This window comes from Anabrus simplex, chromosome 4, assembly GCF_040414725.1.
Source record: "Anabrus simplex isolate iqAnaSimp1 chromosome 4, ASM4041472v1, whole genome shotgun sequence".
In the NCBI taxonomy this organism is placed as follows: Eukaryota; Metazoa; Arthropoda; class Insecta; order Orthoptera; family Tettigoniidae; genus Anabrus; species Anabrus simplex.
Window position 1 is genome coordinate 142,112,559 of NC_090268.1, and position 15,042 is coordinate 142,127,600.

The window sequence follows — 15,042 nt, forward strand, 5'->3', positions numbered from 1 at the left end:
CATTATTTATTAAATAAGCAGAGTCATAATTTCTCTTCATATTGGATTGGGCAGGCTTACATTTTCTCTTTGGTGTCAATTTGATTTTTAGTTTTGGATATGTAATGATCTGAATTAATGTCTACTTATGATAATTTTTATCCATTGCAACATGATCAATTTGGAATTCCTCCAATTTTATGTTTGGACATTTCCATGTCATTAATTTGTGTGGTTGCCTTTTAAATCTGGTAGTTTCCAAAAGAAATCCATGGTATGTACAAAGTTCACTTAACCTTTGACCATTCCTGTTTGTTAAATTATGAGCTGGCTATTTTCGTACTATTGGGCGGTATCGCCTTTCTCGTCCTATTTTTGCATTAAAATCTCTCAGCAAGATTTTAACATGTGCATCAGGGATGTTTGATATCATATGGTTGAGTTCCCCCCAAAATTTGTCCACTTCTTCTCTATCCTTTCTGTTTTTATCATTTGTTGGTGCATGTACATTTGTCAAGGTGTAGGTTTTGTTTTCTACTTTAATTGTTAAGGTTGCTGTCCTTGCAGTGCTTGAGGAGAAGTCTTCTATTGAGTCTGTTATACTATTATGAACCAAAAATCCCACTCCAAACTGAGGGACATTTTTCGTTACCCTTTTCCCTGGAGGTCCTTTATAGAGACGATATTCTCCTGATTCAATTGGATCCTGATTTGTATTTCAAAGTTCTTGAAGTGCTGTTATTAAGATTTTATGTTGATCCATTACATCTGTAAGTTCTTCAACTCACCAAGTTTCATTAGCAAGTTAATATTTAATGTCGCAAAGTATGAAAACTTTCCTTTCTTGTTGAATTTAAGTTTCTTCTTAAATTGCTGTGCCTGCACATCTGTTGGGCTCACCAGATGCTCCGATTCACCTTGATCTTCTAAGTGACATCCCACCGTATCCGAATGATGTCTTTGCTTGGGTTTTTGGTCCAAGCCAGTAGATTTATTAGTTAGAAGACTCTTCATGTTTGGTTGATTGTCTGATCTTCCGATCAAAACATTCCTGACCGAAGTCAGGGTTTACAATTCTAGAAAGGTGAAGGATAACCCCAGATGTTCAAGGGTTCTGGATTGGTATTTCCTCCTAACCCAAAGAGCTATGGTTTTCCCACCAACTTTGTTTATTTCAATACTTGCTCTAAAATGAAAAGTAGGAATCTTAATTCCATAACACTGAGTAAGTCTCCCAAAGCATTGTATTCAGTACTTGGAAAGTACCTTCAGAAGTTAAAGTAATACAATGCTGGGATGATCAGGCAGCTGTATGGTTGGCTTGAGAAATATTGGTCAAATCAAATAAGCAACTGGCAATCATGAAACTTGACTTTTGAGAACAGTGTCTCATAAACTTCAGATATGCCACATGTAGTGATGTCTTACTCTCTTAGACCTTAGGTAGTGATTTAAGCTAGAATTTACTGACCAGGTAACCTTTTCACCTTGGTCTACAGTATCTAGAATGAAAACTGAGTGACTCATAAAATCATCTTTCTAAACTTTTTCATTTCCATTTAAACTTCAGATATGCCATATGTAGTGATGTCTTACTCTCTTAGACCTTAGGGAGTGATTTAAGCTAGAATTTACTGACCAGGTAACCTTTTCACTATGGTCTACAGTACTTAGAATGAAAAATGAGTGACTCATAAAATCATTTTGCTAAACTTTTCCATTTCCATTTCTTATTCAGGGTGGCTAACGTCTGGCTCCTTGACTGAATGGTCAGCATCCAAGGCCTTCAGTTTAGAGGGACCTAGGTGTGATTCCCAGCTGGGTTGGAGATTTCAGCCATATCTAGTTAATTTCTCTGACTTGGGGACTGGGTGTTTGTATTCATCTTAATACTGTACTTATCTTCATGTACACACACAAAGAAGACGAAGAAGAAGAAGAAGAAGAAGAAGAAGAAGAAGAAGAAGAAGAAGAAGAAGAAGAAGAAGAAGAAGAAGAAGAGCTTGAGATTTTTCCAGCGTCCTATTTTCTTTTCTCTTTTCAGACAGTCAAAGCGTTATCATTGCCTAAACCAAGGCAGTTCTGCATAATATCCTTGGTGATTTCCAATCTAGGCAAATGGACAAAGGTCAAACTTTTAAACTTGCTACAAATTAAGGCTGAAGCAGTAATGAATTTGTTTCATTGATTATTAAGTAGACCATAGGTGGTTAGGAAATTGCACTCAAGGAAGAGGAAAGAACAGTATATTATGTCTTACTGAGGAGTGGTGATGGTGATTATTTTTTAAAGAGGAAATACAACCAGGTAACCATCCTCTATTAACATGAATCAGAGGGGAAAATAGAAGAGGTCTGATACTTCAAAAAATGGTGTCAGAAAATGGAAGATAAGGGCCACAAAGGACATGAAAATGAAAGACTCCCTAGAACTCTCAACCTAATACTGTTGGGGTTCAAAAAGAACAAGAGTTGGCCATGTAAGGTCAGATAGGAAAGATGAAGGCAAGGAGCCTGACACAACTAAGTGAAAGCATTGCACAATTCATTTAGGGGACCGTCCGCTTCTGTAGCGTAATGGTTACTGTTATTAGCTGCGGTCCTCAGGGGCCCGGGTTCAATTCCCGGTACTGCCAGAAATTTAAGAATGGCAGGAGGGCTGGTTGTGGTTGAAATGGTACATGCAGCTCACCTCCAATGGGGGTGTGCCTGAAAAGAGCTGCACCACCTCGGGATGAGGACACGAGTTCTCATTTAGGGGACCTGTGGTTACCTATCTACTGTCCCAAGATGAAATCCCCTGGGTCCCCTTCTAGGAACCTTTTTCAGCAGGCAAGGAATACAGTGGATATATTCTACCACCTCCACCCACAGGGTGGAACTGAGAAGTTGATAGTATTTCTTTGAAATACCATAGTATTCATCATGGAGAATAAGTTGGATGACAACCAGTGCAATTTCAGACCACAGTAGTAATTGAAAAATTGCTACAAAACAAATAAGTACTACACGCACAAGTTTTCTTGAGCGCTCGGCCCTACTCAGTAAGTTTTGATCAACTTCGTATGTGGAGCTAGCAACATTAAAATGTGGAATGCACTTTGACTGCCCTGACATCTTTTGGTCCTACTACAAAGCTTTTAGTCTTGTCATGCTTGCCATGCTAGTGTGTTGTGTTCTGGTGATAATGGATTGTTTTTCATTAGTTCTTTTGAACAGATTTAGTGAATAAAATAAGCTCTATGACTGATTTGACACCAGTCACATTATGTGCACCTCAGGAACTCTGAACTCCTCCTTGGAAAGGCAGTTGCACAGCAAAGGTAGAAATGTAATAACCAAATGGAGTACAGCCAGTTGATGTTCCTGTACAGCGAGTCTATAGAACGAGCTACTGCTTATATGGGGAGAAGGTTTATAGCAGGGAGAAGTATGAGATAGTTATGTTGGTATAAACGCTTCATTTTCACAATCATAGGATTCAATATGATATCACATAACAGAAATAATTCACCTTGTATCAGTCTAATATCTTGCTTGTTAGTATTTTTAGAGACTTAAGATTTAATATGAAAATTAAAACATTTTAGTGCATGATCATAATTCCCCGCTTACATTTTGTCACATTCCTGCAAGTGTTTCTCGGGACTGCAAGTGCAAACAGGATGGGCGCAAGTATCTACAGCACTGCACTATTTTACATTGGCTCTATTACTTATGATTTATTTTTCTCTTCATTTATATATAAAGAAAACATTGTGTATGAAGTAAATATTGTTCAGACTAAATTTACTACCTTTCCATTTGTTTCACTTTCTTTAGTTGGTAATACTGCAGAACTGACCACCAAAGATAAACTCTTCTTCCTCTCCTGCCCTTATTTTCCCCATAAAGCCAGCGCCCAACAAAACTTGCTTGTACAGTAGTTATGCTTCGATTGCAAGAAAAAAGAACTGAAAACATAACCATCCTTAGGAATTTAACCAAAATTCCCTGCTCTCTGGATTGATGTGATTAACAGTTTCCTCTAGGATGGCCAGACATTCTGCTCTTTGATGCTGAATTAACTGAATTGCCTGTTAAGGTGAGGGGAAGAGATAATTAATATTTAATGAAATAGGAGTCAAAGCTATGAGGACATGGTAAGGAGGTAGTTCATAAGAAAAATAGTGATATAAAACATTCTCTGCTATGCTTTCATGAGGGATAGAATCAGTAATTGTTAGAATTACATCTTGTTCTATTTCAATGCAATAACCATGCGAAGAAGTAGATGAAATGGCGTAACGCTTTTAGTGCCGGGATGTGTCCGAGGACTTCGGCTTGCCAGGTGCAGGTCTTTTGATTTGACACCCGTAAGCGACCTGTGCGTCGTGATGAGGATGAAATGATGATGAAGATGACACATACACCCAGTCCCCGTGCCAGGGGAATAAACCAATTATGGTTAAAATTCCCGACCCCGCCGGGAATTAAACCCGGGACCCCTGTGACCAAAGGCCAGCACACTAACCATTTAGCCATGAAGCCGGACAAGAAGTAGATAAGGATAAGGTATACTAGTCTTATGAAGAAGCTCACATACTGATTATAGTTACATTTTTTAACCTAATGTGGAAAAACTCAAATTTAAAATAATCATCCCTCCCCCAAATAACAACATTGTAACTCCTCTTATTTTCTAACAGAGTTACAAGGTTTTCTCAATAGGTGATGGTGATATGCCTTTACTTCTAACTGTCCTAATAAGATTTGATTTCTTTTCTTTTTAATTTTTACAAGTATCTTTAGGTCGCACCGACACAGATAGGTCTTATGGCGACGATGGGGCAGGAAGAGGCTACGAGTAGGAAGGAAGTGGCCAAGGCCTTTATAAAGGTAGAGCCCCAGCATTTGCCTGGTGTGAAAATGGGAAACCACGGGAAACCATCTTCAGGGCTGCCGACAGTGGGGTTCGAACCCACTATCTTCCGAATACTGGATACTGGTCACACTTAAGCAACTGCAGCTATCGAGCTCAATGGATTTGATTTTTTAAAAGAAATTACACTATGGATATTTTGGAAGTAAGGTACCTCAATTTCAGGTAACAAACGAAAGTGAGATATCTGCTCTATAGATATGGCATAATTGTTCTTAAAATATGTTGTTAAACCCTTCACTGTTTTCAGTGTGTGATTTTTTTTCTTCCTTTTTTTTTAGGATTATCGGCTTGACTTCAATTTCTGGTCTCCTGGATGGAAAGGCTGTGTGGCAACCATAGTGCCTCAGGAAGGTTCTGTTACCTGGGGAGCTGTATGGGAAATTGACATTTCCAACCTACCTAATCTTGACAGGTAAGAAACTGCTGTCAACCTCAGTGGTGCAGTTGGTTAGTTATAGTCCTTCTGTTCTTAAGATAGTGGGTTCAATCCCAGCTGAAGTTGATAGGAATAGGGTATCTGAGAATGTTAACAGTCCATGTCATTGGCTTCTATCACATTAAAGAACTCATGCGGAACAAAAATATGCAGACACCTCAGCATATATTTTAGAATAGAACAGAATTTATTATCATCAAACAATGTACATTGTAACAGACAACAGTCCAACAATCCATAAAAAATATACTCTTAAAAATTGTGACTATACATGCACTGAGGAGCTGCCTGGCCGAGGCGGTAAAGGCGTGCTCGGTTCACCCGGAAGGACGTGGGTTCGAATCCCTGTCAGGAAGCCGTAAAATTTAAGAAACAAGATTTCCACTTCCGGAAGTGTGTATGGCCCTGAGGTTCACTCAGCCTACACCAAAAATGAGTACCAGGTTAATTCCTGGGGGCAAAGGCAGCCGGGCGTAGAGCTAACTACTCTACCCCATCAAGTGCCGAGGTTAAAAATAGTGGAAGCCTTTACTTTCTACCCCTCCAAGGGTCTTCATGGCCTGTATGGAGATGACTTTGCTTACATACATTGAACTATTAAACATCATTCATTCCCTTGGAATATACCTATACTGTACTATTTTATGCTGTATCAACAAATAATATATCTACATATTTACAAATTTATATGGAGATGCACAAATTTTTCTTTAAATTCCTGTATACTGTAAATGCTTTTTCCCATAAACCAGCTTTTTGGAGTCTTTTGAAAGGATTTCACAGATACTGTATATCTCTTAATTCCAGTGAGAGCTCGTTAAAGAGTATCATTCCTGTGTAGTTATGATATTTTTGTATTTTCCTTAATCTAACATGAGGAGTGCCTATATCATGTCTTTTTCTTGTATTATATTGATGTACCTCCTTTCTTAATGGGTAATTAATCAGGTTTCCTTTGATGTCCATTATGCATTGATAAGTATAATATATTAAGGGAAGAGACATTATTCCCAGTTCTTGGAAAACAACTCTACATGATAGCTTGTCTGAAATTCCCTGTATGCACCTGATTGCATTCTTTTGCCATATAAAAATATCCTGAGCACCCGTAGAATTCCCCCACACATAATTGTTCCATACAGTAGATGTGAATGCAAGGAAGCATAGTAAGTAGATATAATTCGAGGTTTGCTAACATGTTTCTTCAGTTTTTGCAGTAAAAATATCACTCGGGGCAGTTTCTTTCATAGTAGTTGTGTATGAACATTCCAGCTCAGTTTTGAGTCTAAATGGAATCCTAACATTTTCACTGATTTGTTGCTGTCCTCCCTAGTTGTACTGCTTAAATGAAAGAAAATTTCTTCCATTTTGTTGCAATTTAAGACCAATTTATTCCCCTTTAACCATGCCAATGACTCCTGAAACCTCTCCCTGTTTTGAAAACTACATTCTCTAATTTTTTATCTGCTGTTATGAGAGTAATGTCATCTGCATAAGTACAGACTTGCCTGATAAGTTTCCAGAAAAGTCATGAAAATACACAAGAAAAAGGAATGGCCCGACTACTGACCCTTGGACTACTCCTGTTGTTACTTGGAGTAACTCCGAGTGTTGATTATCAACCGTTACCTTTTGGTTTCTATTTGTGAGGAAAGATTTAATTAATGATAGTTCAAGACCCTTAACACCATAATGCTTAAATTTACAAATTAGTAACTCATGTGATACTGTACCAAAAGCTTTGCTAAAATCAATAAATGTGGCACCAGACTCAAAATTATTTATTATTTCAGAGACCCGACTCGTTGGCTGAATGGTCAGCATAATGGTCTTCGGTTCAAAGGGTCCCAGGTTCGATTCCTGGCTGTGTCAGGGATTTTAACCTTTATTGGTTAATTCCAATGGCCCAGGGGCTGGGTGTTTATGCTGTCCCCAACATCCCTGCAACTCACACACCACACATTAGTGATGGGACATTCGATTCATTTTACTGATGTCAAAAACATATCAGATGTAAGGCTTTTCAGGCATTCGTTTCGTCTTAGGTCTGACACTAGACTCATCAGAGTGGGATGTGTCAGACCCTACCCTCTGACGCTGGGGTGTATGCAGGTGAACTTATCAGAAGCCCTTATAAGAGGCACAGTCTGATAAATGCATACGGGAGATAAATCTTCACAATGGAATTATTGCCCGCCTAGCAATTCACCTGCATACACCCCAGCGTCAGTGGGTAGGGTCTGACACATCCCACTCTGATGAGTCTAGTGTCAGACCTAAGATGAAACGCTGGTTAATAGAGCAAACACCTGAAAAACCCTACATCTGATATGTTTTTGACATTTTTGACATGCTCTGTTGGTGAAAAATATCTAATTCCCTCCATGGGAATTTAGAATTTTCCATTCATTTTACTGAATCAATTCATTTGATTCCATTCACGTTGCTGAATCGATACAGTGATCTGATTCACGGCACATGAGTCACCGCTCCTACTGCATCTGTGTAGTATGTGCTGGTAAGACAGTAGCAACAGCATTCAGTGCTTGCAACTGCCATCTGGTCTTCATACTATGAACTCCTTTCTTAGAAAAAAATGCTAGTCACTCTAATACATCGAAGGTTTCTGGCGACGCAGGATGGGAAAGGTTAGGGTTAAGAAGGTAGCAGCCATGGCCTGAATTAAGGTACAGTCCCAGCATTTCCTAGTGTGAAAATGGGGAAACTACGGAAATCCATCTTAACGGCTGCTGACGGTGGGATTCAAACCCACCATCCCCTGAATGCAAGCGCATAGCTATGCGATACTAACCACACGACAACTCACTCAGTCATTTTTGAAAATATGTATTTTTCTATCAGCTGAGGATTTTTTTAAATCGCCATATTTTGTGTAGGCTACCCGAGATGTACAGTAGCCCGCTGGTTTTCTGATTCAACATACTGTTGGTTAAGTTATTGCATCTGTCCACATATGATTGAAGTCTTGTGCAACGATATGAGATATGAACTGAGAGAATACTGAGCCGTTCTTCCCAATATAAAACAGGTACTTTTGAGTGGTCATAAGCATGACTCATAGTCATAGGGCAGGTTAGAGTAGAGTTTAATTGTCAAATGTCAATTAAGTTATAATACTAAGATACATTAAACTAATAAATAATATAACCTAATAGCCTACCTACTTACTAGCTACTTCAGAAATATGTTTTGACTACCTTTTTAACACTGCAAATAAAACCATCTATTATTTAAACCTCCCTGTAAGGAGAGGACAGTGAATGCAAATGGGTATTATTTTCAAATGAGCTGAGCTCGAGAATCTATTATAGCATACAATTCTTTCAGTGTACTGTACCATGGCTCACTGTATGTCTCGCTGCAGCGGAAGCTCGGCTCTCCGCATGTCCAGTGAGCCGATAAGGAGCCTTGTGTCTCACTGAGCCGGCTCGTTCACGATTCTTTCGGTGTGCCATGGCTCACTGTATGTCTCGCTGCAGTGGAAGCTCGGCTCTCCGCGTGTCCAGTGAGCCGATAAGGAGCCGTGTGTATCTTGTGTCTCACTGAGCCGGGCTCATTCACGATTCTTTCGATGTCCCATGATTCACTGCCTCACTGCAGCGGAAGCTCGGCTCTCCGTTAACGTCCAGTGAGTGCGCCACTCAGCACTGTCCGCTGGGAGTAAGCTGAATCGTGTGCCGTGAGCTCGCCGTTCCTGTAAATCGATTCACTCGGACACTTGAATGAATCAATACACTGCTTCGAATCATGCATTCAGTGGCCAACACTACCACACATAATACTATCCTCCACCACAATAACACGCAGTTACCTACACATGGCAGATGCCGCTCACCCCCATCAGATAGTCTGCCTTACAAGAGCTGGACTCGGCTAGAAATAGCCATACGAAATTAAAAAATTTCATAGATTACACATTCTACAGCTTTAGTGGTTGATTTTCCTGCCCTGAAACCACACTGGGAAGCATTGTTGTTCTCAAAGTATTTTGAAAGTTGTATTTTCATAGAATATTCTATTATATTTGATAAGATTGGCACAAGTGCTACTGGTCGGTAGCTGTCTGGACTATTTTTATCTCCTTTCTTATAAACTGGAACTATTAATATAATCTTCAGATCGCCTGGAAAACTCCCTTCTTTCAATACTCAGTTTATGAGTGTAGTTAGTGGGAGCACTATTAAATCAATCATTTCTTTTAAAAGGGAGTTGGAGATACCATAATAATCTTCTGTTTTAGAATTACCAAGTTCTGTAACTATTTTTTTAATATCACCTGGTGTGCAGTTCACATGTGAACTTTGATCTGCTAGTGAAATTACCTCGTTGGTGCTGCTGGTTACCTCACATATCCATGACTGTAGGCATAGTTGTAGGTTGAGTCTTGTCCCTCTCTATAGACTGATTACCAGGATTGGCAATATTTTGTATTGAGTTTGTGGAAAAATTATTCAAGACATCTGGTTCAATGGGTACTGGTACCTTTCTTACCTTCCTGTCTATTTCCTTATTTATAACTTCCCAGGCAGCTTTACAAATATTTTTTGAGTTTCTAATATAATTTTCATTGGCCCTAACTTTTGCTAATTTTTTCCTCCTGTATATTTGCTTTCCGTTGTTGTACCTATACTTATCTTCTGAACTACCATTCTTAGATTTCTTATAAAGTGGTATCATTAGTTTCCTAATGGCTGAAAGATAGGGAGTATACCAATTAAACCCATGTTTACTTGTTCCATTGTTTGTCCTATTTTCTATCTTACTTCTTTTCGGACATCTTACATTCAGGAAAGAGCATATTTTATCTATAAATCTTTCAAATGCTTCTGTAACACTGCTGCAGTTTAAAATTTAATTCTGCCAGTCTGTTTCCATTAACCCATACCTCAACCTTGTGATATTTCCCCTCATTAGCTTGTGCTTGTTGCTTGCTTGTTGCTTAAAGGGGCCTAATAACATCGAAAGTCATCGGCCCTTTCCCCTCATTTAATGACCTAAAACACTTAATCTGCTTGACATTATATGTTCCCTTACTTGCAAATGGAAATTTAAGCCAGAGACCTTTATGGTCAGACAACAGAGGCTCTATGACCCCATACTTTAGATTTTTATGAATATTTGTGATTATGTTGTTTAAGACTGTTAGGATTAGAATACACATCAAAGAAACAAAATTATTATTATTATTATTATTATTATTATTATTATTATTATTATTATTATTATTAAGGCATCAGATGCTGCTTTAGCATGAACAATACTAATAACTGAGCTCACTGATCATGTCCATCTTTCATGTGCAATTAAATTCATTTTAAATTCTTAAAGCAGAAATACTGAAGTCTAATCACAGAATCTGTGAAGTGAGATACCACTCTGGAGAAAGTGAAGCCCGACTTTACTTTCTCCCGGCAAGTCTCAAGAAGGAAGCTGGCAAGTTAAGATCATTCTGAGGGTCCCACATACTGTTTCATGCATAATGGAGATCTGCAGAACATATACCAAAACTCTGGTGTGATACACCTGACTTCCTTTAGGCTACCATTAACTAAAAATATTGGTATAAAGCTATTTACATTACGAAACATGTTTCATTTTCCCATTTTGACATGTTCTATGCTTCAAGACTAACAGCCAAATGTGCGGTGTCAACATGTTTATTCTCTCACTCATTCTGTTCCTTTTGTACAGATTCTTCGTCGCATCACTGGAACAGCCAACTGTGATGCATACTGTACAGAAGACTTGTTTTCTCGCTCCCACTTCATGGATTTTACAACCATTTTTTCAACTGAAAATTTTTTGAAATAGAAATGACAACAATTTGCTTTACGTGACACCGACACAGATAGGTCTTATGGCGGCGATGGGATAGGAAAAGGCTAGGAGCTGGAAGGAAGTGACCTTGGTCTTAATTAAGATACAGCCTCAGTATTTGCCTGGTGTAAAAATGGGAAACCATAGAAGAAATAGAAATGGAATTCTTACTTGGCTATCATCAGTTATATACAGGCATAAGATTTTATCAACGTGCAAGTGTCCGACTTGTTGGCTGAATGGTCAGCGTATTGGCCTTCGGTTCAGAGGGTCTCGGGTTCGATTCCCGGCTGGGTCGGGGATTTTAACCTTCATTGGTTAATTCCAATGGCCCGGGGGCTGGGTGTTTGTGCTGTCCCCAACATCCCTGCAACTCACACACCACACATAACACTATTCTCCACTACAATAACACACAGTTACCTACACATGGCAGATGCTGCCCACCCTCATTGGAGGGTCTGCCTTACAAGGGTTGCACTCGGCTAGAAATAGCCACATGAAGAAAAAAGCCCATACAAAAACCCCTATACTTTTAGGAGATTTGAAACAATTTGATACACTTATTGTCACAAATAAAAAGCATTCAACGAGCGAGCTGGCCGTACAGTTAGAGGCGCGCAGCTGTGAGCTTGCATCCGGCAGATAGTGGGTTCAAACCCCACTGTTGGCAGCCCTGAAGATGGTTTTCCGTAGTTTCCCATTATCACACCAGGCAAAGCTGGAGCTGTACCTAAACTAAGGCCACGGCCGCTTCCTTACCAAATGTTTACACATTTGTAAATATTTGAGTGTAATCTGATGGAATCTGATGATGTTCCTTTAAGTATGAAACATGCATTCTATTTTAATTGTTGTTTCTTTTTCAAGTATAATATTGTTACCAGATGTTTTCTCTTTCAGGTAGTTCATAAATTTATAACTCAAATTTAGTTTTTGGCAGACTGAAGATCCGAACAGTTATTAGCCTCCTCAGTCCGTATGTAGCATATGCTCTACATGTAGTTTTATCTACTTACAATAAAACAAAATAATTTAAGGAAAAAAGTAATAATGGTAGGAAAGTCGACTCTGAGTCCTGATGTAGCATATATGCTACACGAATAAAACAACTTAGTGAAACACACTAATTTTCTATGGTGAATTTTTAAAACTTATTTGAGCAAAATATAATGCATTGAATGCATCAACAGGCTCGGGACTGAAAAGGTTAATCAACTGAGTCAAAAACTAAAAAGATTTAGCTTCAGATATTACCAAAAAAAATCTCCAAGTTGTTCAAACTTACTTCTAATCCATCATCGTGGCATGCTTGGTGGTTATTGACATCCATGCAGTTACAATGCTGATAATATTGTGAACATGTGTCAATGATATAGAAGGCCCTAATGCTGGAATAGGTGATGTAGAAGTGATTATTTAAGAAGTACAATTAGGCAACCATTCTCTCCGAACACTAGAGGAGGGTTTGTTCCTTTGAAGGGGGACGGTATCCGCTAAAGCAAGGGAAGGGCTACAAGGGGCGTGAAAATGAAATACGCCCTTGGTCTCACAGATCTAATATCATCAGGATCAGAAAAGAACAATAGTTGACCACGGGAGGTCAGATAGGATAAATAAAAGCGAGGAGCCTGGCACAAGTAAATGGAAGCAATGCCAGGACTTAGCTATGGGCTCCATGGTTGGCAACCCATGTTCCCTGAGTGAAAGCCCATGAGGTTCTCCTTTTAGTAGCCTCTTGCCACAGGCAGGAGATACTGGATACATTCTCTACTGCCTCAACCATGAGGGATAGTACTGGAGTATTCCTTTCAGGACCAATGATCATTATACAATACTGATTTTTGCTCCTACTCCACTATGTATGGCAGTACACGTAAGTGAGGTCTGGGAGTGAGGTACTAATTTGTCATTCTTAGCATATATAAAACTACTCTCTATGACAGGAAATGGCTTTGGGTAAAATTAATTTACTGCAAATGATTCAAAAACATTTCATATTATATCATTTCATATCAAAATTTTTACCATGGTAAATATGAATTGCTCTATAATTAATGTTATTGAAATAGTCTTTTCTTTCTATCCAGGCAAGAACTTGTCCACAAGGGAGTTTATTTTCCACTCCAGGTCACCATAGAAACAACTGACCACGAGAAGCTTAGTTGTCGTACCTATCAGCTATATGATATTCCGCCACCCTTGAAGGAATATCAAGAACTACCAGAGGAGAGACGCCCATCAAAGACCTACTTAAAAGTCATTATTGAAGGAGCAAAGGAGTCGTGCCTACCCGAATCCTATATTAGCTCTCTTGAACTTATACCAGATAATGGGCAAGAGAGCAACTTTCCATTTAAAACATATTTACCTTCCTACCCTTTTATAACAAGATATGGATAATTACACACTGGTTCAACTACGTGAAATCTGTTATATCTTATATATACACATACATAATTTTTAAAGAAAAGTGGAATATTATTGTGTACCTCATGTTTTGTTCCCTTCAGCGTTTCTCAATTTGGGGGTGGGGTGTGGGAAAGAAAAGGTAAGAAGATAAGCACATAATCTATCCAAGTGGACGACGATTATTAAAATTTACAGTATATATTAGAAAATATTGTCTGAGGAGGAAAAAGAAATGTGTAATTTTTCCTGGCATGAGAAAAGAGTTTCAATAAATATTATGCTTATTCTAGCATCTGTAACTTATAAAAATATGAGAGAGAATTCAGCATATTAAGTAAAATTCAGAAGTTATCATAAGAAATCATCTTCAAGCTTAGTGAATAAATGTTTAACTAAAACTGAGTAAGAACTGAATTAAGTTAGACTGTTCTTAGTTAAGTAGCTGAATATTTATGAGGACTGACTGCCTGCCCTAAATTTCCCATATGCCGATCAAATTTCATCAAAGTATCAAGTGAATTAAGACATGGGTGAAATATATTTATTTTTGTATGTAATTATAATTTTGAATAAAATTTGAATACAGTTTGAAAAGCATTTATAATGTTCTTTTACAACTAATGTTACTATATCCTCAAAAAGAAACCATTTGGATACCCCAGTGATCTACAGTGGGAAATTTGTTCACCAAAATGGCTTCAAGAGCTGCTCTTAAAGTTTGTTGAAATCCAGAATTCTCTTTGTTGGCCAATGCCAGAAACTGACTTAGAACCACAACTGCTTTAGAAGAAGCTATACCTTCTACAGGATTAAGCTAAAAATAATAAAAAATGTCAATTTCTAGCATTGGCTGACAACGGATATTCTAATTTTCATCATGTGGTTTCATAGTAATCCAGTTATTGCCCGATAGACATGAGGGCGGATGAAACATAAACGGGAATTCTTTTTTAAAAATTTATTGCATCAACCAAAAAAAATACACATATAGAGATCACTTTTCTGTGTAGTGTCCTGCCTTGGATACAGATTTTCTCCATCGGACTGGTAAGTTTTAATGCCATCCTGATAGAAAGAAGAGGGACGTGTGCTAAGCCAGTTGTGCACGAACTCTTCTACACTTGCATCATTATTGAACTGCTGTCCTCCTAGGTCTTGTTTGAGTGGTCCAAATAAATGGTAGTCACAGGGCGATAAACCTGCACTATACGGAGGGAGTTCCGGAGGAGTCCAGTGAATTTCCTCCAATTTTTCCTGTGTTAAAGCGGCAGTATGCGACCTTGCATTGTCATTGGAGAAGAACGATGTTTCGGATCGGTTGCTTGTTGTGGTACACAGCTTTTGCTTCATCCAAAAGGTGATAGTAATAGCCTGCATTAATTGTCCTTTGCTCGTGAAGAAAATCCACCAGCAAAACACCCACAGAGTTCCAGAAAGTGGTTGCAAACATCTTT

At 38.5% G+C, this 15,042-nt stretch overlaps 1 protein-coding gene across 3 annotated transcripts in view; it reads left to right on the forward strand.

Annotated features, from left to right (window-relative positions):
- The window catches only part of LOC136872511 (gamma-glutamylcyclotransferase), a 35,105-nt gene extending 20,947 nt beyond the window's left edge, over nucleotides 1–14,158 (forward strand). For all 3 annotated transcript variants that reach the window (XM_067146323.2, XM_067146325.2, XM_067146322.2), the window contains 2 exons: nucleotides 5,181–5,314; nucleotides 13,267–14,158. In XM_067146323.2, coding sequence (XP_067002424.2) covers nucleotides 5,181–5,314; nucleotides 13,267–13,579 — 447 coding nt within the window. In that variant the 3' untranslated portion in view covers nucleotides 13,580–14,158. The remainder of the gene's footprint in view (nucleotides 1–5,180; nucleotides 5,315–13,266) is intronic.
- The last annotated feature ends 884 nt before the right edge of the window (nucleotides 14,159–15,042 follow it).